The 23,299-nt window shown below is 42.1% G+C and overlaps 1 protein-coding gene across 1 annotated transcript in view; it reads left to right on the top strand.

The window, feature by feature from the left end:
* Positions 1-22,557, top strand: part of LOC149452689 (solute carrier organic anion transporter family member 1A2-like) — a 31,080-nt gene extending 8,523 nt beyond the window's left edge. The window contains exons 4-15 of the mRNA XM_089689119.1: positions 2,469-2,601; positions 6,595-6,704; positions 6,850-6,999; positions 7,282-7,380; positions 7,543-7,770; positions 8,635-8,799; positions 8,958-9,153; positions 11,274-11,436; positions 16,209-16,378; positions 17,543-17,607; positions 20,267-20,384; positions 22,118-22,557. Coding sequence (XP_089545245.1) covers positions 2,469-2,601; positions 6,595-6,704; positions 6,850-6,999; positions 7,282-7,380; positions 7,543-7,770; positions 8,635-8,799; positions 8,958-9,153; positions 11,274-11,436; positions 16,209-16,378; positions 17,543-17,607; positions 20,267-20,384; positions 22,118-22,226 — 1,706 coding nt within the window. The 3' untranslated portion in view covers positions 22,227-22,557. The remainder of the gene's footprint in view (positions 1-2,468; positions 2,602-6,594; positions 6,705-6,849; positions 7,000-7,281; positions 7,381-7,542; positions 7,771-8,634; positions 8,800-8,957; positions 9,154-11,273; positions 11,437-16,208; positions 16,379-17,542; positions 17,608-20,266; positions 20,385-22,117) is intronic.
* The last annotated feature ends 742 nt before the right edge of the window (positions 22,558-23,299 follow it).

Below are 23,299 nucleotides of genomic sequence, written 5' to 3' on the forward strand. Positions count from 1 at the left end.
AGTGATTTGTGTATGAGATGTCCATGAGTGCGAAATGTGTATTCGTGATTTAAACAGTAAGTGGTTAAAACAGAAATTACCATGTGTATGGCCAACTTTAGGCTGATGGGTGACTGGAGTTGTGACACTGATGTCACTACTGCCGGCAGACAATCAGAAGCTGAGTTGGAAAGATCTTTTATCAGGCCAGGGATCTGGTAATCTCATTTATTATCCCAAGTAGCCCAAATCCAATGTACATGCTCCTAGCTCATTTTAGTAAACACATATACTTCACTTTTATTTTCACCGGTTTTGTTTTAATATTATTTGTGTTGTTGTTGTTATTATAAACAATATTATTACTAGAAAAAGTGTGCCAGGTCCAGAACAGGCAAAGTTCAGGATATTACGAAACATGGTAACCACCTCAATATTGCTGTACATACATACAGTGGGGATTGAAAGTTTGGGCACCCCAGCTAAAAATGTGTATTAATGTGCATAAAGAAGCCAAGGAAAGGATGGAAAAATCTCCAAAAGGCATCAAATTACAGATTAGACATTCTTATAATATGTCAACAAAAGTTAGATTTTATTTCCATCATTTACACTTTCAAAATAACAGAAAACAAAAAAAGTTTGGGCACCCTGCAGAGTTAATATCTTGTACTGCCCCCTTTGGCAAGTATCACAGCTTGTAAACGCTTTTTGTAGCCAGCCAAGAGTCGTTCAATTCTTGTTTGAGGTATCTTTGCCCATTCTTCCTTACAAAAGTCTTCCAGTTCTTTGAGATTTCTGGGCTGTCTGTCACGCACTGCTCTTTAAGGTCTATCCATAGATTTTCAATTATGTTGAGGTCAGAAGATTGTGAAGGCCATGGCACAACCTTCAGTTTACGCCTCTTGATGTAATCCCCTGTAGATTTCGAGGTGTGTTTAGGATCATTATCCATTTGTAGAAGCCATCCTCTCTTTAACTTCAGCTTTTTCACAGATGGCATTAAGTTACCATCCAAAATTTGCTGAAATTTTATTGAATCCATTTGTCCTTCTACTTGTGAGATGTTCCCTGTGCCACTGGCTGCAACACAACCCCAAAGCATGATTGATCCAACCCCATGCTTAACAGTTGGACAGAGGTTCTTTTCATTAAATTCTGTGCCCCTTCTTCTCCAAACGTACCTTTGCTCATTCCGGCCAAAAAGTTCAATTTTAACCTCATCGGTCCACAGAACTTGTTTCCAAAATGCATCAGGCTTGTCTATATGTTCATTTGCAAAGTTCAAATGATGATTTTTGTGGTGAGGACGTAGAAGAGGTTTTCTTCTGATGACTCTTCCATGAAGACCATATTTGTACAAGTATCTCTTTATAGTGGAATAGTGTACCACAACTCCAGTGTCTGCCAGATCTTTCTGGAGGGATCGTGCAGTCAAACGTGGGTTTTGAATTGTTTTTCTCACAATCCTGCGAGCTGTTCTGTCTGATATTTTTCTTGGTCTTCCAGATGTTGCTTTAACTTCCACTGTTCCTGATGACTGCCATTTCTTAATTACATTCCGAACAGAGGATATTGACATCTGAAAACGCTTTGCTATCTTCTTGTAGCCTTCTCCAGCTTTGTGAGCGTCAACTATTTTCAGTTTCAGTTTTCTAGACAACTGCTTAGAAGAACCCATGGTGCTGATTGTTGGGGCAAGGTCAGATGAGTATGGGCATTTAAAACCTTTGAGATTGACATCACCTGGTCTTCCCAGACTATGATTGAGAACAATCCATGACACTGGCAGGTCTCAGCTTTGCAAAGGGGGCAGTGCATGCTATAAATTCTGCAGGGTGCCCAAACTTTTGCAGACGCCATTTTTTTGTTTTCTGTTATTTTTTAATGTATGGATAATTATGGATTATTATGGATAATTTATGAATAACTGAATGTTTGTCACCGTTCCACGGGCATGCGCAATTTTAAAGCAAAACATGTTTGGTATCTATTTGCTCGGGGAAACATCATGTTTGTATATTTTACCAAAACAAAAGGGTATTATTTTGTGTTTGTGTACACTAAATTCATTTAAGTGTATTTTTTTGCAAAAAATTAGCATTTTAAAAAACGCTGTACAAATCCTATGTGATATTAAAAAATTGCAACAACCACTATTTTATTAAATTATATATAAAGGCACATACTACTAGAAAGCAAATGCATATACAGTATAAAGTGAAGCTGCCCTCCTATAGTGACATACAATCACTCCAAGTGAAAAACAGAAAAAATAATTTATAGGCGCTACCACAATGGAACATAAATAATATACAGAATACTGATGGAGTTGTTGCAAAAAATACTTGAACACTGTATTCCAACAGTTTTCCCTTAAATCCAGTACATAGCAGAAAACAAAACACTGTGCATCACTTTATAAAGAGATTCTGATTTGTATGATCAGCATTGGTGTGGATCTGATATTTTCCTGCTATTTATTGCAGGCAATTTATTGGTTATCACTTTGGTCAGCTACTTTGGAGTAAGATTTCATCGGCCGAGAATGATCGCCACCGGATGTTTGATCATGTTTGTAGGCAGCTGTGTGACAGCGCTACCCCATTTTATTATGAAGAGGTGAGGATGAAAAAAATCATTACTTTGAAAAGTCTACGATGTCAAATAATAAGAGTGTACAGTATATTAAATATATAAAACTTCCTGTATTTTGTAAATGTGATCTTTGCATTTATCAATTCCTGCTATAGTGTAGTTTAAAGGGGATATTGAAATTCAATCACATGTAAAAAAAATTGTCAATGGAAGATTTGAGGCGGGGGGGGGGTAGTTGTATCATTTAACTCAGTTATACAAACTAACTGAATTCCTCTTGATATCAGCATCTTTGGACCCCCTGCACAGTTGCTGTTAGACAGGGAGATGGTGGGGAAATATTAGGAGCCAGTTAGGGCTCTGGGCAGTCAGACAACAGTTTGAATATGAGGCAGGAAAGTGATGACTTCACCAAGGTGCTGCTACTGCTTCATTGTCAAATCACAGGCTAGGGGTGAGTAAGTAACCAAGCTGTATTTCTTTACTATGTTGAAGAAAACCAGCTATGACTATTCTGTTTCTCAGGAGTGCCTGGATCACAAGACTGGCTGAACATTATTCCATATACAGTGAAGGAAATAAGTATTTGATCCCCTGCTAATTTTGAATGTTTGCCCACTCACAAAGAAATGATCAGTCTAAAAATCGAATGGTAGGTGTATTGTAACACTGAGAGACAGAATAGCAACAAAAAATTCAAAAGAAATGCATGTCTAACAAATTATGCACTGATTTGCATGTTCATGAGGGAAATAAGTATTTGATCCTCTTCACAAAACATGACTTAGTACTTGGTGGCAAATCCCTTGTTGGCAATCACACAGGTCAGACGTTTCCTGTAGTTGGCCACCAGGTTTGCCTACATCTCAGGAGGGATTTTGGCCCACTCCTCATGGCAGATCCTCTCCAAGCAGTGGTGTCCCGAGGCAGGTGCAGGGAGTGCGACCCGCACCGGGTGACACCGACTGCACGGGGTGACACTGGACCTGCTCCCCGAAAAGGTAAGTTGTAAAGCAAGCCAATGATCCCCGCAGGATGGATCGGATCTGCGGATTGAGCATAATGGATCAGAGTCCGATCCATTATGCTCAATCCGCAGATCCGATCCATTCTGCAGGGATCGCCGGAGGGGGTGTCACCAAGTGTTACCGTACCGAGTGACACCAACCCTAGGGACGCCTCTGTCTCCAAGTCATTAAGGTTTGGTGGCTGACGTTTGGCAACTCGAACTTTCAGCTCCTTCCACAGATTTTCAATCGGATTAAGGTCTGGAGACTGGCTAGGCCACTCCAGGACCTTAATGTGCTTCTACTTGAGCCACTCCTTCGTTGCTTTGGCCGTGTGTTTTGGGTCATTGCCATGCTAGCCCATCCACGACCCATTTTCAATGCCCTGGCTGAGGGAAGTTCTCACCCAAGATTTGACGGTACATTGCCCCGTCCATTGTGCCTTTGATGCAGTGCAGTTGTCCTGTCCCCTTAGCAGAAAAACACCCCCAAAGCAGAATGTTTCCACCACCATGTTTGACAGTTGGGATGGTGTTCTTGGGGTCATAGGCAGCATTCCTCCTCCTCCAAACATGGCGAGTTGAGTTGATGCCAAAGAGCTGGATTTTGGTCTCATCTGACCACAACACTTTCAACCAGTCCTCCTCTGCATCATTCAGATGTTCAGTGGCAAACTTCAGACGGGCCTGGACATGTGCTTTCTTGAGCAAAGGGACCTTGCGGGCACTGCAGGATTTCAATCCTTGTTGGCGTAGTGTGTTACCAATTGTTTTCTTGGTGACTGTGGTCCCAGCTGCCTGGAGATCATTGACAAGATCCTCATGTGTAGTTCTGAGATGATTCCTCACTGTTCTCATGATCACTGACACTTCACGAGGAGAGATCTTGCATGGTGCACCAGACCTAGGGAGACTGGCAGTTGTTTTGTGTTTCTTCCATTTGTGAATGATTGCACCAACTGTTGTCACCTTCTCACCATGCTGCTTGGCGATAGATTTGTAGCCCAGTCCAGCCTTGTGTAGGTCTACAATCTTGTCCCTGACATCCTTGGACAGCTCTCTGGTCTTTGCCATGGTGGAGAGTTTGGAATCTGATTGTTTGATTGCTCCTGTGGACAGGTGTGTGTCTTTTATACAGGTAACAAAATGTAGCACTCCCTTTAAGAGACTGCTTCTAATCTCAGCTTGTTACCTGTATGAAAGACACCTAGTAGCCAGAAATCCTGTTGAATGATAGGGGAACAAATACTTATTTCCCTCATGAACATGCAAATCAGTGCATAATTTGTTAGACATGCATTCCTTTTTAATTTCTTGTTGCTATTCTGTCTCTCAGTGTTACAATACACCTACCATTCGATTTGTAGACTGACCATTTCTTTGTGAGTGGGCAAACATTCAAAATCAGCAGGGAGTCAAATACTTATTTCCTTCACTGTACCTTACCTTCTATGTATACTATAGTTTAGGCATGAATATTTTAGTAATATTCAGTAAAAATAATTTAAATTTATAGGTGCAATAGAGATAAATATTTAAGCGAGATCAATGCTGATGTAGTAGTACCCCCTTAGGAGTTGCTGAAGTTTGGATCCCCTTATAGTCTTGCACAGCCAGGCAACACACATTTTTCACAGACTTGCATTCCACAGACAGTAAATAGTCCATGAACTTGTTTTTTTTTTATTTTATAAGGGATAATAAACTTGTATGGGGTTGAGGAATGCCCAAGGAACTGTAAGCTGAGGACAACTTCCAGGCAACTATATACATATCTTTATACAAAAAAAATCTTCCGGGAGATCTATCCAGCCTCTCCTGGTGTACCACCCCAGACCCTAGATAAATCCTCTTCTTTACCTAGCTGTCTGGAGGAAATACCTAGGCAAGGGGATCCAGTTCCTGCCACTTTAGGGTGAACAGTCCCGGGTAAGAAGCTAATCAGATTTCCCACCAGAATGCTCTTTTCCCCTTAACTGGCCCAGGGGTGTAGAATTACTCACTCAGTCTCTGTCCTGTGAGCTGGTTTAGGTAGGTGGCTGCCTTTAGGCCTTCTGCTGAACTGACTCCTTTCCTGGCTCCCCAGGTAGTCCTCCCTCCGGGGTCTGGTGAGGTTGAGCGATCCTCCTGACAAGGTCCCTGCCTGTAGGTAGGCTCCTTCCCACTGGGCTCCCTCCCAGGCTCCTGCATCTCTTCCTCTCACTCCATCTTCCACCCGAACTCTCCCACTGCTTAACAGGCGCAGTCATACTTAAGGGCTGTCCTGACCCCATGCCAAGCCTCCTGCCTGGGGATTGGTCTGGATCCCCTAAATATGCAGATCAGCCCCTCCTCATCCCTGCCCACTTCCTCTAGAATCTTCTCCGAAATTCTAGAGCAGAAGGAGGTATCAAGGAACTGATCTACAGAGCCTCTCATCTCTGACCCAAATTTGACCCTGCTGACTATTCCCAGGCTGCTGCTCAGCCTTTCTAACTAAAAATTAGCAACTAGCTACCCCTAGCTATCAAGAGGGGCTCTACACTGAACACCCTTAAGCATGTTATGCAACTCTAAAAAATGATTCCTTGCAGTGGGGCTGTGCCTGTACTACAAGGGTCAATTGCTCATTTTGGCCTAGGGGAACAAAATAAGAAGAATCACTTACCTGATCCTCTACTCCTCCAGCAGCTTTACTGGTCCCCTTAGCTTCTTCTCCTCCAACCTCCAGTGGTCTAGGATTCTGACTTTATCAAGACCAAAGCAGAGTCCGTAGCCCTGCACTGGATTTAAGGATGCTGAGGGACAGTCCACAGCCAAAGCATGGGGGAGCACCATCTGCCAGCGGCCAGGAGAGCAGCGGATCAGGTAAGTAAAACTGTTTCTCCTCTCCCCTGGACAAAATGAGCAATTTACCCAAGCAGAGAGGGTGCAGACCCACTGCAAGGGATCATTTTAAATTTCCTGGAGTTGGACTTTAAATGAAATGTAATGCATTATATTATCCCTGACTGATTTTCTTTCCTATACAGATATCAGTATAACACAGTGGCCGACTACACATCAGACAATATAACATCTCAGGCACACTTGTGTCTGGTTAATCACAGCCGTCCCTTCACAGAGCTGGACCTCCCAGAAGGTAACTTCTAGAATTAGGTTCTTGGTAGTTCATCAAATCCAACAAAGCCAGAACCTTTCGCCAATCAGAAAGCAGTGGTTTTATAACTCTTCTGCTCCTTCATATCTCTATCCTCTCATCATGCTGCGGTCTCTCTCTTCGGCAGAATGTGCAGTTGGCTCTTCTGAGTCCTTCATGTGGATTTTTGTTCTGGTTGGAAATATTCTACAAGGAATAGGTGAGACCCCAGTAGAGCCTCTGGGACTCTCCTATGTGGATGATTTTGCAAAGGTGGAAAACTCACCATTTTATATTGGTAAGTCGTATTTACTGCGAGAGACATGAATAGTTAATCTATTTTCAATTTCAATTTCCTTTCATTTGAAATCTGGTACAGTAACTGGTCAGATAAATGGAAATCCTGCCACAAAAGTGTATTTTCCCACACTAACAGCATTCATAATATCATACAGTGCTCTGTGATAAATACATACCTATGCATGTTTGCTCCTCAAGATGGGGATTGTCATGTAGAGATCCTGTAATCCTACAAGAGACAAAATGGATGCTGCATCTGATGTCTTCTTCTGCCCTGCAGGAATAATACAGACTCTGTCCGTCCTTGGTCCGCTGTTGGGGTCCTTGTTGGCGTCTTACTTTGCACAGATCTTCGTTGATATTGGTTTCATAAATCTGGGTAATGTTATGTGGTTCATTTTTATTTCTCTAGAATTTAAACACTTTAAGGGCAGAGATTTCTGGGGTTAAATGCTATTCATAACAGCCAATGATATTATTAAGAAATAGTGACATCAAGACTTAAGAAGTGTACATTGTTTCACCATCTCTCTCCATACAGATGAGGTATATATAACCATGACAGACACGCGTTGGGTAGGTGCTTGGTGGATGGGATTCCTGGTCAGCGGAGTCCTCAACCTCCTTGCTGCTGTGCCCTTCTGCTTCTTCCCAAAGACTCTGCCCAAAGAGGGGGAAGAGGGTCTAACTGAGCTGAGGGAGACACTGCAGTCACCAGTACCTGAAAACAATACAGAGACTGTCAAAAGAAAGGAGCTGACATTGCAAGGTGAGACTAGCCACAACAGCATATAGTGATCTCATGGGGCCACTCATATTCAATGTAGTGAAAGCTGACAGTTTTATGATGTTATGTGATTACTGAGAGCCAATGTAGTAAAAGCTGGTAATCTGATGATGTCATGTGATCATTTAAAGCTGATTTAGTAAAAAATGGTAGTGTGATGATGTCATATGATCAGCCATACACCCATACAGCCAACTTGACAGGATCTCCCCCCCCCCCAAAAAAAAACACAGTTTACTATTCTTCATTTGTGAATGAACAAGGTGAGTGATAAGTACTGATCACTCATTGTGTTCATTCACGAAAGAAAGGGCTGGTAAATGTGACATATTAACTGGACCCTTCCCCCACTCTCCATCCAGAAGGATCCTATTGTGTTCTTTCAGCTTCTGGTGGGAAGGAGGGGAGGGAAGTTGACAGCACTGTGGGGATGGGAGCGCACAGGGGGGCCTGAGCAGCAGGGGGGAACATATGGTGCACAGGGAGGGTGATAGGTGCAGATCTGATCCCCTGTATGGCTCTTTCTGCAGCAGCTGAAAGCCTGCGGGAGGGAGAGGAGAAGAAGCCAACTTTCAGCTACTTCAGAGAGAAGCATACATGGGATCGGTTCCAGTAATTGCCCCCCCCCACCATGTGGATCACCCTCCCTGCCTACATCCAATTCACCCATCTGCCTGGGCCCCCCTGCTGGCTTTGGCCCTGTACAGGACGATTGGTCGTACCCCCTTATCCATTGCCCTGATGGTGTCATATGATCACTTGACGCCAATGAGCTATCATTCCATATGTGCAATACATATGCAATCCGTCAGCTGATATTAATCTCAGCCTTCTCTGTTCTTGCAGGATTTCTACTCGTTTTAAAGAATCTATTGAAGAAGAAGGTCTATATGCTGTTCATTCTGGTCACAGTCATTCAGTTCGGAGCTTTTGGCGGGTTTTTTTCATTCTTCCCCAAATACCTGGAGCAGCAGTATGGGAAGTCTGCATCAGAGGCCATTTTTTTGATTGGTGCGTTCAGAGTCTGAAAAGCTTAGGGACTTCTGGAAGTTGGGGACTAGGGGTGAACTCAAGGACATCCAGAAGTACCAGGAGCTCTCCAGGAACATCACTTGAGGAATATCTGTCTATGTCCTTCCCCTGTCAACTAACATGTCCTGTCTTTACAGGGATGTACAGCCTGCCTATCATTGCTGTGGGATACTTCCTGGGTGGATTTTTAATGAAGAGATACAAGATCTCCACCTTTCTGGCTGCCAAGATTGGTTTTTGCACCTCCGTAACAGAATATCTTCTCTATTTTCTGGCCTTTGCTTTGTTGTGCAAGAATGCGGCTGTGGCTGGACTCACTGTCACATATGATGGGTAGGAAATGGGGAAATGGTTATTAGGGGGTTCTGTCTTCTTATTAGGGGGCTGTATAATCAATTTCATGCAAGGCTTTAGCACTGATGATATGGTAGGGTAATTTGGTAGCATTTGAGTATTCTGGCACTGTCAGCATTGTAGTGAAAGTGCAGTGTTTTATGGTTTTTTTTCTTTATTTCTTTTTATGATATATAACATACAGTGAAGGAAATAAGTATTTGATCCCTTGCTGATTTTGAATGTTTGCCCACTCACAAAGAAATGATCAGTCTAAAAATGGAATGGTAGCTGTTTGAAACACTGAGAAACAGAATAGCAACAAAAAATTAAAAAGAAATGCATGTCTAACAAATTATGCACTGATTTGCATGTTCATGAGGGAAATAAGTATTTGATCCCCTATCATTTAACAAGATTTCTGGCTACTAGGTGTCTTTCATACAGGTAACAAGCTGAGATTGGAAGCAGTCTCTTAAAGGGAGTGCTACATTTTGTTACCTGTAAAAAGACACACACCTGTCTACAGGAGCAATCAAAAAATCAGATTCCGAAGTCAGGGACAAGATTGTAGACCTACACAAGGCTGGACTGGGCTACCAAACTATCGCCAAGCAGCTTGGTGTGAAGGTGACAACAGTTGGTGCAATCATTCGCAAATGGAAGAAACACAAAACAACTGTCAGTCTCCCTAGGTCTGGTGCACCATGCAAGATCTCACCTTGTGGAGTGTCAATGATCATGAGAACAGTGAGTAGTCATCCCAGAACTACACGTGAGGATCTTGTCAATGATCTCCAGGCAGCTGGGACCACAGTCACCAAGAAAACAATTGGTAACACACTACGCCGACAAGGATTGAAATCCTGCAGTGCCGCAAGGTCCCTCTTCTCAAGAAAGCACATGTCCAGGCCCGTCTGAAGTTTGCCACTGAACATCTGAATGATGCAAAGGAGGACTGGTTGAAAGTGTTGTGGTCAGATGAGACCAAAATCAAGCTCTTTGGCATCAACTCAACTCGCCGTGTTTGGAGGAGGAGGAATGCTGCCTATGACCCCAAGAACACCATCCCAACTGTCAAACATGGTGGTGGAAACATTCTGCTTTGCGGGTGTTTTTCTGCTAAGGGGACAGGACAACTGCACCGCATCAAAGGGACGATGGACAGGACAATGTACCATCAAATCTTGGGTGAGAAACATCTTCCCTCAGCCAGGGCATTGAAAATGGGTCGTGGATGGGTGTTCCAGCATGACAATGAGCCAAATCACACGGCCAATGCAAGTAAGGAGTGGCTCAAGAAGAAGCACATTAAGGTCCTGGAGTGGCCTAGCCAGTCTCCAGACCTTAATCCAATTGAAAATCTGTGGAGGGGGCTGAAAGTTCAAGTTACCAAATGTCAGCCAACAAACTTTAATGACTTTGAGAGGATCTGCCAAGAGGAGTGGACCAAAACCCCTCCTGAGATGTGTGTAAACCTGGTGGCCAACTATCGGATACGTCTGACCTCTGTGATTGCCAACAAGGGGTTTGCCATCAAGTACTAAGTCATGTTTTGTGAAGGGGATCAAATACTTAATTCCCTAATGAACATGCAAATCAGTGCATAATTTGTTAGACATGCATTTCTTTTGAATTTGTTGTTGCTATTCTATCTCTCAGTGTTACAATACACCTACCATTTGATTTTCAGACTGATCATTTCTTTGTGAGTGGGCAAACATTCAAAATCAGCAAAGGATCAAATACTTATTTCCTTCACTATGTAGGCTAAAAAAAAGATGAGATAGCAGGGAAGATTAGACTATACACACTGCTGGATAAGTCAGAGGAGCAATACCCCATCCCGCTCTCCTAGCAAAAGAGAGACCTACCCCATTGGTCAGCTCAGAGGCTTCCAATAGCTATGCAAGCAGCACTGAGCTGTACAATTAGAAAACTCAACTATGTATACATTTGGAAAATAAAGATTCCCATACAAATAGTGGAAAAAAAAGAAAAAAAATCTGACCAAAAAATATAAACCTTTCCTATTAGATTAAACATACACTATTTGTGTTGCTGTGTGAGTATTGCACGGCACATTTGGTCCACACAAAAAAAATCTTAATTTTTTTCAGAATTGAGGGCACTTCCTACTCGGATAACTTAACGGCGGACTGTAACCTGAACTGCAACTGCCCTACCGATATCTGGGACCCTGTGTGCGGTGATAACGGCATGGCCTTCGTCTCTGCCTGTTTAGCTGGCTGCTCATCCTCTAGTGGAAGAGGGCAGGATGTGGTAAGTGATGAATGACAGTGTTGAGATACATTTCAAATCAAAATGACCAATTATGTCATCATCCAAATGTTGTCATTATTACAGGTATTTATATAACACTGACAATTTACACAGCACCTTTCATGCACATTCATGTCAGTCCCTGCCCTCAAGAACCAAAAATGAAATGTTCTTCAGCAAGGGGGCCAAAGCAAAAAAGTGGTTACCTATGTGACAAGAGTGGCTTAATAAACCATAATTGTATCGTAAAAATATAAATTTTTATTGTAAACCAAAAAAGCCTAAAACACACAAAATTAATAATGCACACGCATCTTAAGTGGCATTAAAAACAGCTGAATGGTGTCCAACACAATGTGTATGTGTTGGTATTAAAGCCGCATCAGACCATCAGTCTGAATGTCACAGACCAAGTCTATTGGGGTGGAGGTGCACTTATATGGCTTACCATGTAATCCCTAATGAACAGTCAACTGCCCTCAAGGAGGTTACAATCTAGGGTCCCTAACTCACATTTATACATATACATACTAGGGCCAATTTAGACAGGAGCCAATTAACCTACCAGCATGTTTTTGGAGTGCGGGAGGAAACCCACACAGGCACAATGGGAACATGCAAACTCCAGGCAGGTAGTGCCATGGTTGGGATTCAAACTGACAACCCTAGTGCTGCCAGGGGGAAGTACTAACCACTTTGCAATGCATCTGCTTAGGCTAAATTTGGTGTAAACAAAAACACCTGGCTTTCCCATATGTAAGAAAAATATATTTTAAATATATTTTAAAAATATTCTTCCCAAATATATTGACATATATTTGAAATGCTACCATTTTGGCCACATTCAATATATTTCAAAATATATTTATCTCTCTATCTCTCTCTCTCTCTCTCTCTCTCTCTCTCTCTCTCTCTATATATATATATATATATATACATACTGCATGTTGAAATGCGTTTTTTAAGATATTACAAAATATATGAAAAATATTTTTAAACATATATATTTTTTAAATATATTCTTCAGATTTTTTTTTAACATATAAAAAGTCATTTTAACATATATTTTTACATATATTTGTAAATGCATTTCAAAAATGTAGATTTATATTTTTAAAGACATACAGTATATTTGAAATGTATTTTTAAAAATATTTTTCATATATTTTGTAATAAAAACGCATTTTAACATGCAGTATATAGATATATATTTACTGAAATATATTTTAAAATATATTGAATATGGCCAAAATTGCAGCATTTCAAATATATGTCAATATATTTGGGAAGAATATTTTGAAAATACATTTCAAATATATTTTTCTTCCATGTGTGTTTTTTTTTTAGGAAAGACAAGATGTTCATGTTTATGCTCATACAGTGGTCAAGGGATTTAGTAATCAAGTCAACTCTATGGTTAACCCTAACAATAACCCTAACCCTCCCTTTATCAGCAGAGGCATCTGTTCGTCATGTGAGTGCTCACATGACAAGATAGCATGATTTTGTATATAAACATTGGGGTTTCTCTCTTTCTCTGTCATGTCATGTTCTCAGCTCATGAGGAGTCAATTAAGGTATTTTAAAGTGTTACTAAACCCACAACAGTAAAATCAGCCTGTATATGCTGTAGAGCATGCTTGTTATACTCACTGTGGATCCTAAGGGGTTAATCCTTTGCATTGTGTAAAAAGGCTGTTTGATCCTGACTTCTCTGTTCTTCCTCTTGTTCAAATGTCCATATCTTATGTCCTGATAAGACAGACTGAACTTTAACCATTCTGCACATGCTCAGTTTAGTGTGTATTGCTTTTTTCTTGGGAGAGTGCATGTGATCAGCACAGGGTCAATCAGCACTGTCCAGACAGATGTCAGGGGTTTTGCATCCTCCTAGAGCAGAATGAAAACTCCTCATACAAGCCTTAAGTGGTGCTCTGCTGAACACTGATCGAAGTCACAAGACTGCTCTAACTGCTGATGAGAAAAGGTATTTAGCAGTTTATATTTACTAAAATAATTGCACTTCCATGTTGTGTGTACTGTGGGAGACCAGATATAGGGTTTAGTAACACTTTATGTATAACCCTTAAGGGTCTCTTACCGTTCCCAAATCTTTCAAAAACAAAAATGTTTTGATATTACATACACAAAAAAACACTTTAAATTACTCTTTTCCCCTTTGCTATAATGACTTTAACAGAAATTGCTAAATTTTGGTAAAATGTACTAATTCTAGAGCTAGAGGTGGCACTAATTATAGAAAAAAATGGCTTCCTGCCCAGTCGCCTGTAAGAAGATAGAAAAAATATATATAAAATACTAGAGATTGGGTGCTGTAGCTAATATGGTCAGAAGGTGTCAGAGCTGCTCCAACAATTTCATGTGCCCTGTGCTCTCCAGGCTACATACTGTATATTGTAACAAGATCAACATATTTGTTACTATTTGTTACTATTACATCGAGGATTCTGGACAATGTAAATTGTTACACAAAAAGATTGTTAGAGAACATTGTATTTAATTGTGTTTTCTTAAATACGGTCATACCAAGGTTTAGAATGCATCATAAATTTATTTAGGATTTTTCTTCTTGTTGTAATATGTTTTTTCTAAAGTAATGAAATTTGAATAAAATAGCAATATTTTAATGAAATAAATAGTTATTTTAAAAAACTAAAAAAAAACCTAAAAATTAATATTTAAATAATAAAAAAAAATTTAAAAAGTAAAAACAAATTAAATGTAATAAAAAAAACCCTAAATAAATACTAAAATATGAAATAAAAAAAAAGAAAAAAAGACCTTTGATAAAAAAAATCAACTCAAAAAAGAAAAAAAAATTTTTTTTTTAATGAAATAAACAAACAAAGTAATTTGAATAAAGCAATCAAATTTGAGACATTTATCCTACCGTTATTTAACTTTGGGATTTATTTCAGACTTCCAATATTTTGTTATCAATTATTTTGATACTGTAGAAGGGTCAATATACATTATATTTTTTTAATTTAGATTTTTTTTTGGCATGCCACTGATATTAAAATATAATATCCCAATAAACATAAACTTGGGACACAACAGCCACATATGTTGAACAGTACGTTGCATTCTTTTGTTCGAGCAAATTCTCCAACATTCATTCTTACCATCAGAATTATAAATGGTTATTTCAAGAAGGGTTACATGTAAAAGCTTATATTAAAGATCCTTATAATAAAGTTAATATGTGATATAGTATGGGTTATCTTACTTATATAATATTTGTTACTTCCTTTTCATTTACATTAGTTAAAAGAAATTAAAAAGTAAACAAACACTTAAGTTACATCCTTAAAGCTGAAGATTAGTCTGCTTACATTTTGCTTTCCCGGGTTTCTCTTTCCAACCCTAATTAACCACTTTTCCCTCCAGAGGATTTACCCCCCTTCTTGACCAGACCATATTGGTTCAGTGTTGAGTTGGCCCGCCCTTTGCAGCTATAACAGCTTCAACTCTTCTGGGAAGGCTGTGCACAAGGTTTAGGAGTGTCTATGGGAATGTTTGACCATTCTTCCAGAAGCGCATTTATGAGGTCAGGCACTGATGTCGGACGAGAAGGCCTGGCTCACAGTCTCCGTTCTAATTCATCCCAAAGGTGTTCTATCAGGTTGAGGTCAGGACTCTGTGCAGGCCAGTCAAGTTCCTCCACCCCAAACTCGCTCATCCATGTCTTTATGGACCTTGCTTTGTACACTGGTGTGCAGTCATGTTGGAACAGGAAGGGGCCATCCCCAAACTCCTCCCACAAAGTTGGGAGCATGAAATTGTTCAAAATGTTGCTTTAAGAGTTCCCTTCACTGGAACTAAGGTGCCAAGACCAAACCCTGAAAAACAACCCCACACCATTATCCCCCCTCCACCAAACTACACTTGGCACAATGCAGTCAGGCAAGTACCGTTCTCCTGGCAACCGCCAAACCCAGACACATCCATCGGATTTCCAGACAGAGAAGTATGATTGGTCACTCCAGAGAACACGTCTCCACTGCTCTAGAGTCCAGTGGCGGCGTGCTATACACCACTGCATCTGACACTTTGTATTGCACTTGGTGATGTAAGGCTTGGATGCAGCTGCTCGGCCATAGAAACCCATTCCATGAAGCTCTCCACACACTGTTGTTGTGCTAATCTGAAGGCCACACGAAGTTTGGAGGGCTTTAGCTATTGACTCTGTAGACTGTTGGTGACTTCTGTGCACTGTGAGCTTCAGCATGCGCGAACCCCGCTCTATCATTTTACATGGCCTACCACTTCATGGCTGAGTTGCTGTTGTTCCCAGTTGCTTCCACTTTGTTATAATACTGCTAACACTTGACCGTGGAATATTTAGTAGGAAGGAAATGTCATGGATGGTCTTATTGCACAGGTGACAACCTATCATGGGACCACACTTGGCATCACTGAGCTCCTGAGAGCGACCCATTCTTTCACAAATGTTTGTAGAAGCAGTCTGCATGCCTAGGGGCTTGATTTTATGGAGGTGATTGGAACAGCTGAATACAATGATTTGAAGGGGTGTCCCAATACTTTTGGCAGTATATTGTATCTCTTCTTGTTCTGTGACAACTATTGCTCAGAATGTAATGCCCGTCACCAATCATTAAAATATATCTTTTGAGTGGACTAGCCTTTTAATTCAAGTATTTTGTCTGTGGTGAGTTTGTTTTCTACATCCTTGGTATAAATTGATGTTCCTGTGAGTTTACAATGTGGCTCTGGTCATCGTTCTGCAGGTTTTTCACAACTGCAGCTGTGTTCTATCCACAAACAGCACCGCCATACTGGGCCAGTGTCCTCGGGAAGAGAAATGTAACACCATGCTGCTGTACTTCATGATCCTCAACCTGCTGTGCTGCTTCATCTACTCATTGGGGGCCATGCCAGGATACATGGTGCTCATCAGGTAATGTGCACTGAGCCAACAACTTCTCCATCTGCTTGGTGGGTCAGCCTACACAAGATTTGTATTTCAGTTAGCGGTGGAAACTGGTAGGCTGATTTACCTGTGACCTTCTTAAATGATGGTGGAATTCAGACATGAGATCTTCTTTCCACCATGGACCAAGATCTGTTCCTTCCCACCTGGGAACCCTTCATAATGGACAGGTGAACAGGCACTCGACTGGGGATGCCACTCCACCAGATCTAACTAAACTGCAACCTCCACAGACTCTTAAGCCTAATATACACAATGAGAATATCGGACAAAAAAACAAACAAATTCGGAACGATCGTACAATAATCTGATTGTTAGAACGCCGCTTTTGATACAGTTCATGTTAAAATGTTAAAGTAAATATGTTTGTTTTAATGACATACTTTGTTTTAGAACCAGTGATATCATCTGGTCTCTGTTCTTGTCTATGCAATGTGGGCAGATCATGGTTGGTGGGAGGGGCCTACAGAGTTTTGAAAAAATTCCTTCATAGGTGGGTGTCAGTCTAAGGGAGTACGCATCCCTAGACAGGCTGCATGCCTTAGATAACACTGACATGTGATGCTGAGCCTCCATGATTGAAAGAGCTGAACTCCAATTAATTAAATTTGTAGGCTGGTGCAGTCAGACTGGGAAGAAGAGGGCTGGAAGATGCTGCCACCAAATGAGGCAGGCAGTATCTGAGCTGCTGCAGCTTCTGATGCACACTGTGAGAACCTCACAGTGTGTAGTGTAGTCAGAGTAAGTGATTTCAGGACAGGAGATGTGCCTGCACAACTGCACAAAGTTGAAGGTAAGCCTGGAGTTCCCCTTTAAATACAGAAAATAAAATATTAGAAAGCCTCCAAAACGGAGTTGTAGTCACCCAGTAAAATTACACATATAATGTATATCTAACATACAAGTACAATATATACATCTATCATATGCAACATATAATATAAAGTATACATTCACTCTGATACAAAAAATGAGCTTTAAAGCAAAACATTCAGTGACCTCAGTAGCTGCAGGCACTGTGGAACAGTTTTACACTGATAGGAAAGAACTGATGTTCTGCAGTTTCTGTTGAGTTGTTACAGTTCTCATAGGTTTTGTTTTGTGCTGATGTTATTTTCTGCTCTTTCCCAGGAGTCTCACCCCCGAGGAAAAGTCTTTCGGCCTTGGAATTCACCTCTTAGCTGCACGAGCACTGGGTAAGGATGCCGACCCACAAGACAGCTGTGTGCTGCACTATGCATGTTGCCTTTAGGACCCGTAAGGCTGCTGTATGTACAGAACATTTCTAACTGGTGCCACATCCATGTAGTTTACAGCTGAAGTCTGGGGAGACAGAAATAAATCAATTAGTCCAGTTCTGAGCAGATTAAAATTAATTACGTGATTCCCTTTTTATAACTAGTATAAGTGCCCAAATCTGTCTTTATATCAGCCTCCAGTTATCTCCTTGCAAAGCAGCACTGGGAACCAGCCGGGGCTCCATGGCGTTGCACACTGTTGTCGGTCTAACATTTGAGAGCTATCTCAGAGGGCAGAGGGATGATCTATCAAGTGTACAGTTATTCGTTTATTGTCCAATCACAGGCTGGGTTGAGTCCTGGACCAGACTGTACTGCTTAACTCCTGGGAAGGTCAGACACCTCAGGGACTCATACCCAGGGCTGATGTTAGAAACCAAAAGGCCCCATACAACTAACCTGACAGGGCCCCTTCCCCACAAAAAAAACAGGTTACTATGCTTCAGTTATAAATGAACACAGTGAGTAATCAGTGCCAATCACTCATTGTATTCATTCAGGATGGAAAAGGGCTGGTAAATGTGACATATTTACCAGACCCTCTCAACTTTCTCCATGCTGAGGGATCCTACTGTGTGTCTGCAGCTGACGATGGGAAGGAGAGGAGGGAAGTCGGCAGCCTTGTGGGGGTGGGGGCACACAGGCGGGCCTGGGCAGCAGGGAGAAACAGATGGTGTACAGGGAGGGTAATGGGTGGGGGGGGGCAATTAGTGGAATCTACCCCCTGTATGGCTGAAAGCAAGCCGGAAGGAGAGGATGGGAGAAGAAGCCAGTTTTCAGTTGCTGCAGTGAGAGCCATACAGGGGATCAGTTCCAGTAATTGCCCCCCTGCCTTGCCGATCATCTCCCTGCCCACATATGATTCACCCAGCTGCCTGGAACCCCTTGCTGCCTTGGCCCCGTACAGGAGGATTGGTGGTACCCCCTTATCCATGGCCCTGCTCATACCAGCTACATAAAGTGAGTTTTCAAAAACAAAATGTTTATGAATCCCTCGTGTTATATGGGGATCGCTGAATATCCAGTCTGTTGAATAACACAATGTCTCAATATTCTTCTATAGTGTCTGCCAAGGGATATCCATGAGGGTGCTAAAAAGTTCCATTATTCATGACTTGAACTCCAGGTTAGCAGCTGACATACAGTACATACAGTATAAGGGACACACCAAAGGATTCATCATTCTGTTTGGCCAGCAATGTGATCCAGGCACAGCTGCCAAGCCATACAGCTAGACAGTTACACCACTACTCTGAGCCTGCAGCTCTGCAGTTTTCATGTGTCAGCCCTTCTCAACCTTTCCACTGGACCATAATGAGAATCAACACACTAGTGAAGTAGTGCCTTTGGTCTTTCTCCTGTTCCCTGTGCCTTATAGCAGAACTCCAGTGAAAATGTTTTTATCCCATGCATTGGGGCTGTTCCTGCACTGCATGGGATAAGTGCTCCTTTTGTCTAGGGACTCAGGGATAAGCTGTACTTACCCTGTCTTCCAATCCTCCGGATAACCATGCTCCCCCATGTCCAGCAGTGGACTGTTCCTGCTGTCCTTACGTCTGGAGCTGGTCTATGGGCATGATGATGTCAGGAATAACCCATTCACAATACTGCTAGCATGAGGGGGGGGGGGGGGCAGGAGCATCGGGGACCAGTCTTGTGCTTGGAGGATTGCTGGGTTAGGTACATATACTGTATCTTTACTTTCAGAGCTCCTAGACAAAAACAGGCTTTTAACCCATGCAGTACGGGCACAGCTCCACTGCATGGGAAAATAAACATTTTTTCTGGATTTCTTCTTTAAACATAATAGAATAGCAACCCTCTGAGGTATAATGGAGACTGATTTGGATTCTGCATGGGTTCATGATAAAAAAAAAGTATAAAGACAGGTTTCAAGCTCATATTCTAATGTTAACTCACATGAAAAGACATTAAATTATTTTTTAATAGATACAGAAATAGGCTGAAGTTTTTTTTTTTTAATGAGCCCAGTACACATGTATACAGCACTGCTATTGCAAACACAACTACAGCATACAGGGGTTCAAAAATCTGATGTGAATCACTTTCAGAGGTGTTTGAAAAGCAGTAAGGAAAAAATATGTTGCCTCCTCACCACCTGTTTAACCCTACAAATGTCGCCCCACTTTACTGAAGCTGTGCCCAATACACGTGGTTGCAGAGCCGTTGCAGCATGGTCCCCTACACTTACATGGGTCACATTCGACAGTTGTCCCCCCTACCAGATGTGACATGCTGCCTAATGTTAGCATGTGTACAGCCCTGATAAACCGCATGCCCTTCTTTAGGTGGACAATTGAGGGGTGGAAAAACTCAGCTCAACTGCTGGCTTTTGCCGCTCCATGTCAATGAACCCTAAAAGTAACCAAGTGGTGAGAAAATACTTTGCACCAGAAACATAATTTTAATACCAACCTGGAGCTCAGACCCTCACATGACAATACAATTTAGCCATCAGAGAGGCAATCCTCTGTCTCTGAAGTACAAATTTAATAATTCTGTCTTGATAGGAAATGCAATTGTCCTCCTGTTACAGGTGGGATCCCCTCCCTAATATACTACGGAGCTGCCATAGACTCAGCCTGTATAAAATGGGGAACAAACTACTGTGGTGAACCAGGAGCATGCCGGATGTACGATTCTGATGCCTACAGGTATTTATTTATTGCTTATATTTATAGAGCTCCAACAATGAATGCAGCACTTTACATATAATACAGTATATGTTCACACCAGTCCCTGCTCTCAAGGAGCATACAATCTGAGATTTCTACTTCACATGCATACAGAGTAGGGCCAGGGGCATTTTCTGAAAGCAGTGGAGCAAACATTGGACTGAGCTTTTCAGGAACACTTTAGTAGTGAATTCTCTTTAGGGAAGAGGTTTAGCAGCAGCAGTAAAGTGAGTGAAAGTCCTTGCACAAGCAGTGGATGGACTGAGTTCTTCAGGATACCAGACACAATGGCTCCTATGAACAAAACTGGCTCTAGCACAAGAGTGGATAGTTGGTTGCCTCCTTACAATATCTTCCAGACACTATTCTAGTGATACCAGGCTAGATCCCCTGACAAGTCCCTCAGTCAGCTCCTAGCTGGGACCTCGCTAAACAGTAGACACATGGCAGGCTTGCCCAGGGGAAAACAGTCCTCCCATGCCGTGATATCCTCTTCAGGGACAAGACCCCTCTGCTCCAGGTCTCAGAGTATTTATACATCTTCCCAGAAACCATCTGGGCACCTCTCCCAGGTATTGGCCAGGGCCACATATATATTCAGCTGCTGATTTGACTCTCCCTGCAGAACATTTCAAGACAGACAGACAGGGAGGAGCAGTCAACCAGTGAAACACCAAATAGACCAAAATAGTCACATGCAGCTACACTGATTACAGGGAGCCCGGAACTAAATTTACCTAATTCTAGCTCCTATCTAGGAGGGTGCTACACATGTCTGCTTTGATTAAATCAAAAATCACCTCCGAGTTCTTCAGACTCATCCTGAAGCCAAGATTGTTTTTATGTCTCTGAACCCCTTGTTCCCTGATCCTCATATTTTTATACACGGCTTTTTTTCTCAGAGAATAGGTACAGAAACTCCCCCTTCCGAGTTACCTCTTGTCTCCGCCCCCTACCCACCTCTGAGCACTGTCCATTGGTTCCTCACCCTACCCATCTCCCAATACCTTTTAGAGAATACACAATGGAATGTGTTAATGATAACAATAAACCAGAAAATTGGATCTCCTACAGCTAGACCACCCCCAGCAACAATAGACCCTCACAACCAGGGGTGGACTGACAACTCATGGGGCCCCCGGGCACTAGGGGATCATGGGGCCCCTGTGTCCTTGCCCACACTCAAACCACACCCAAAAAAGCCTATGAAAGGTACCAGGGGCATCTCATGGGACCCCCTACTGACCCCGGGCCCTCGGGCAGTGCCCGAATGGTCAGTCTTCCCCTGCTCACAACAAAATACACCTCCAGCAACAATTAATCCCCCAACAAGAGATCCCCCAGCAACAACAGCTCCACCCCAACAACAAAAGATCTCCCAGCAGCCAGCACCAATAGACCCTCAAGCAGCAAGCAACAATTGACCTCTGACTCAACAGTAGATCCCTCCCAGTAACATTAGACAGTCCCCAAGATACAATAGATTCCACCAACAATAAACCTCCCCAACAACAACAGACCCCCTGGTGACAATAGATCCCCCAGCAGTCAGCATCAATAGACCTCCTAGCACACCCCAGCACCCCTTGCCATTACATACATTCAGTGCTGGAGGTGCTGAAACTGCGTTCCTGCTGAAAAAAAATCCCTGTTCTTATATATTGTCAGGAAGCTGTATATATTACTGTTGTATACCTTCCATGTCTCCACAGATATATGTACTTTGGGATCCCCTCTGTACTGCGATTCATCTCATACATCCCCTGTGTGTTCATCCTCATGGCACTCAGACATACATCCCGCTCAGAGGTGGTGGGATAAAAATCTCTGAGAAAGGATAAGGAGAGATGAAAATGATCACAAAATCTTCTAAACATTCCTGAAGGAAAAGCGACTTCCATGGACCTAACCAATAGGAGTTGCCGCGCCAAATCCTATCCATATAATGGGAGAAGAGTGGACGTGAAATTGTAACAGACTATTCGGCTGCTATTGGGTCAGGAGCCAGGGCACTCCTGTGTCTGCCTAAACCATGATCCATCCTGGGAACACAGCTCATGGACATATATTATTATTATGAATAAAATAAATGCCAAAAGAACAAGATAATATTTGAATAGCCCTTACAAATTAAAAAAAAAATATAAATCCAGATTTTGCTGCAATATTTAGCTTCATTTCAGATATCCCCCCCTCCCTCCAGTACTTTTTTCTGCCTCTAGATGTCCTCACTCTGATGGCCAGTATCATTCAACCCACTTTTTCTGAGCCCTGGTTGTCCTGTAGCCACTCTTAGCCTGTGACAGGACAATGAAAGGGGAAGTAGCAGTAGTAGTAAATTTCTCCATCATTCTGCTTTCTCCTCATATCAGCATGCTTGTTCTCAGCATATAAACTGATTGGCTTCTTGTGCTGCTTCTTCCTCTCACACTCCAGCTCTGCTGTACAAGGACTAAAAGATGCTAATACCGAGTCACTTCTACTTACACTGCTTGCATTTAAAAAATACATTTTTAAATGTAATAATGATTACAGAGTTGCATTAGCTCTGCAGAGCTCTATTTACCCCAAAACCAGATATGTAATACTGTATATGCAACTTACAATCATTAGATGTGTTGTCTGCATTAGTTTTCTTTTAAGGATTTTTTCCCTTTGTTTTCACCTGATGATTTGGCCTGTGCCCCCACTCTGGATGAAGAAGTAAAGCGAGCACCTTTGGACAGCAAGGAGACGTACTATCAGCAGGGGCGGACTGACTATTCAGGCACTCGGGCACTGCCCAAGGTCTCGGGGTTAGTAGGGGGCCCCATGAGGTGCTCCTGGTACCTTTCATAGGCTTTTTTGGGTGTGGTTTGAGTGTGGGCAAGGACACAGGGGCCCCATGATCCTCT

This window comes from Staurois parvus, unplaced genomic scaffold (assembly GCF_062004578.1).
Source record: "Staurois parvus isolate SC_StPar_1 unplaced genomic scaffold, SC_StPar_1.0 ptg000469l, whole genome shotgun sequence".
In the NCBI taxonomy this organism is placed as follows: Eukaryota; Metazoa; Chordata; class Amphibia; order Anura; family Ranidae; genus Staurois; species Staurois parvus.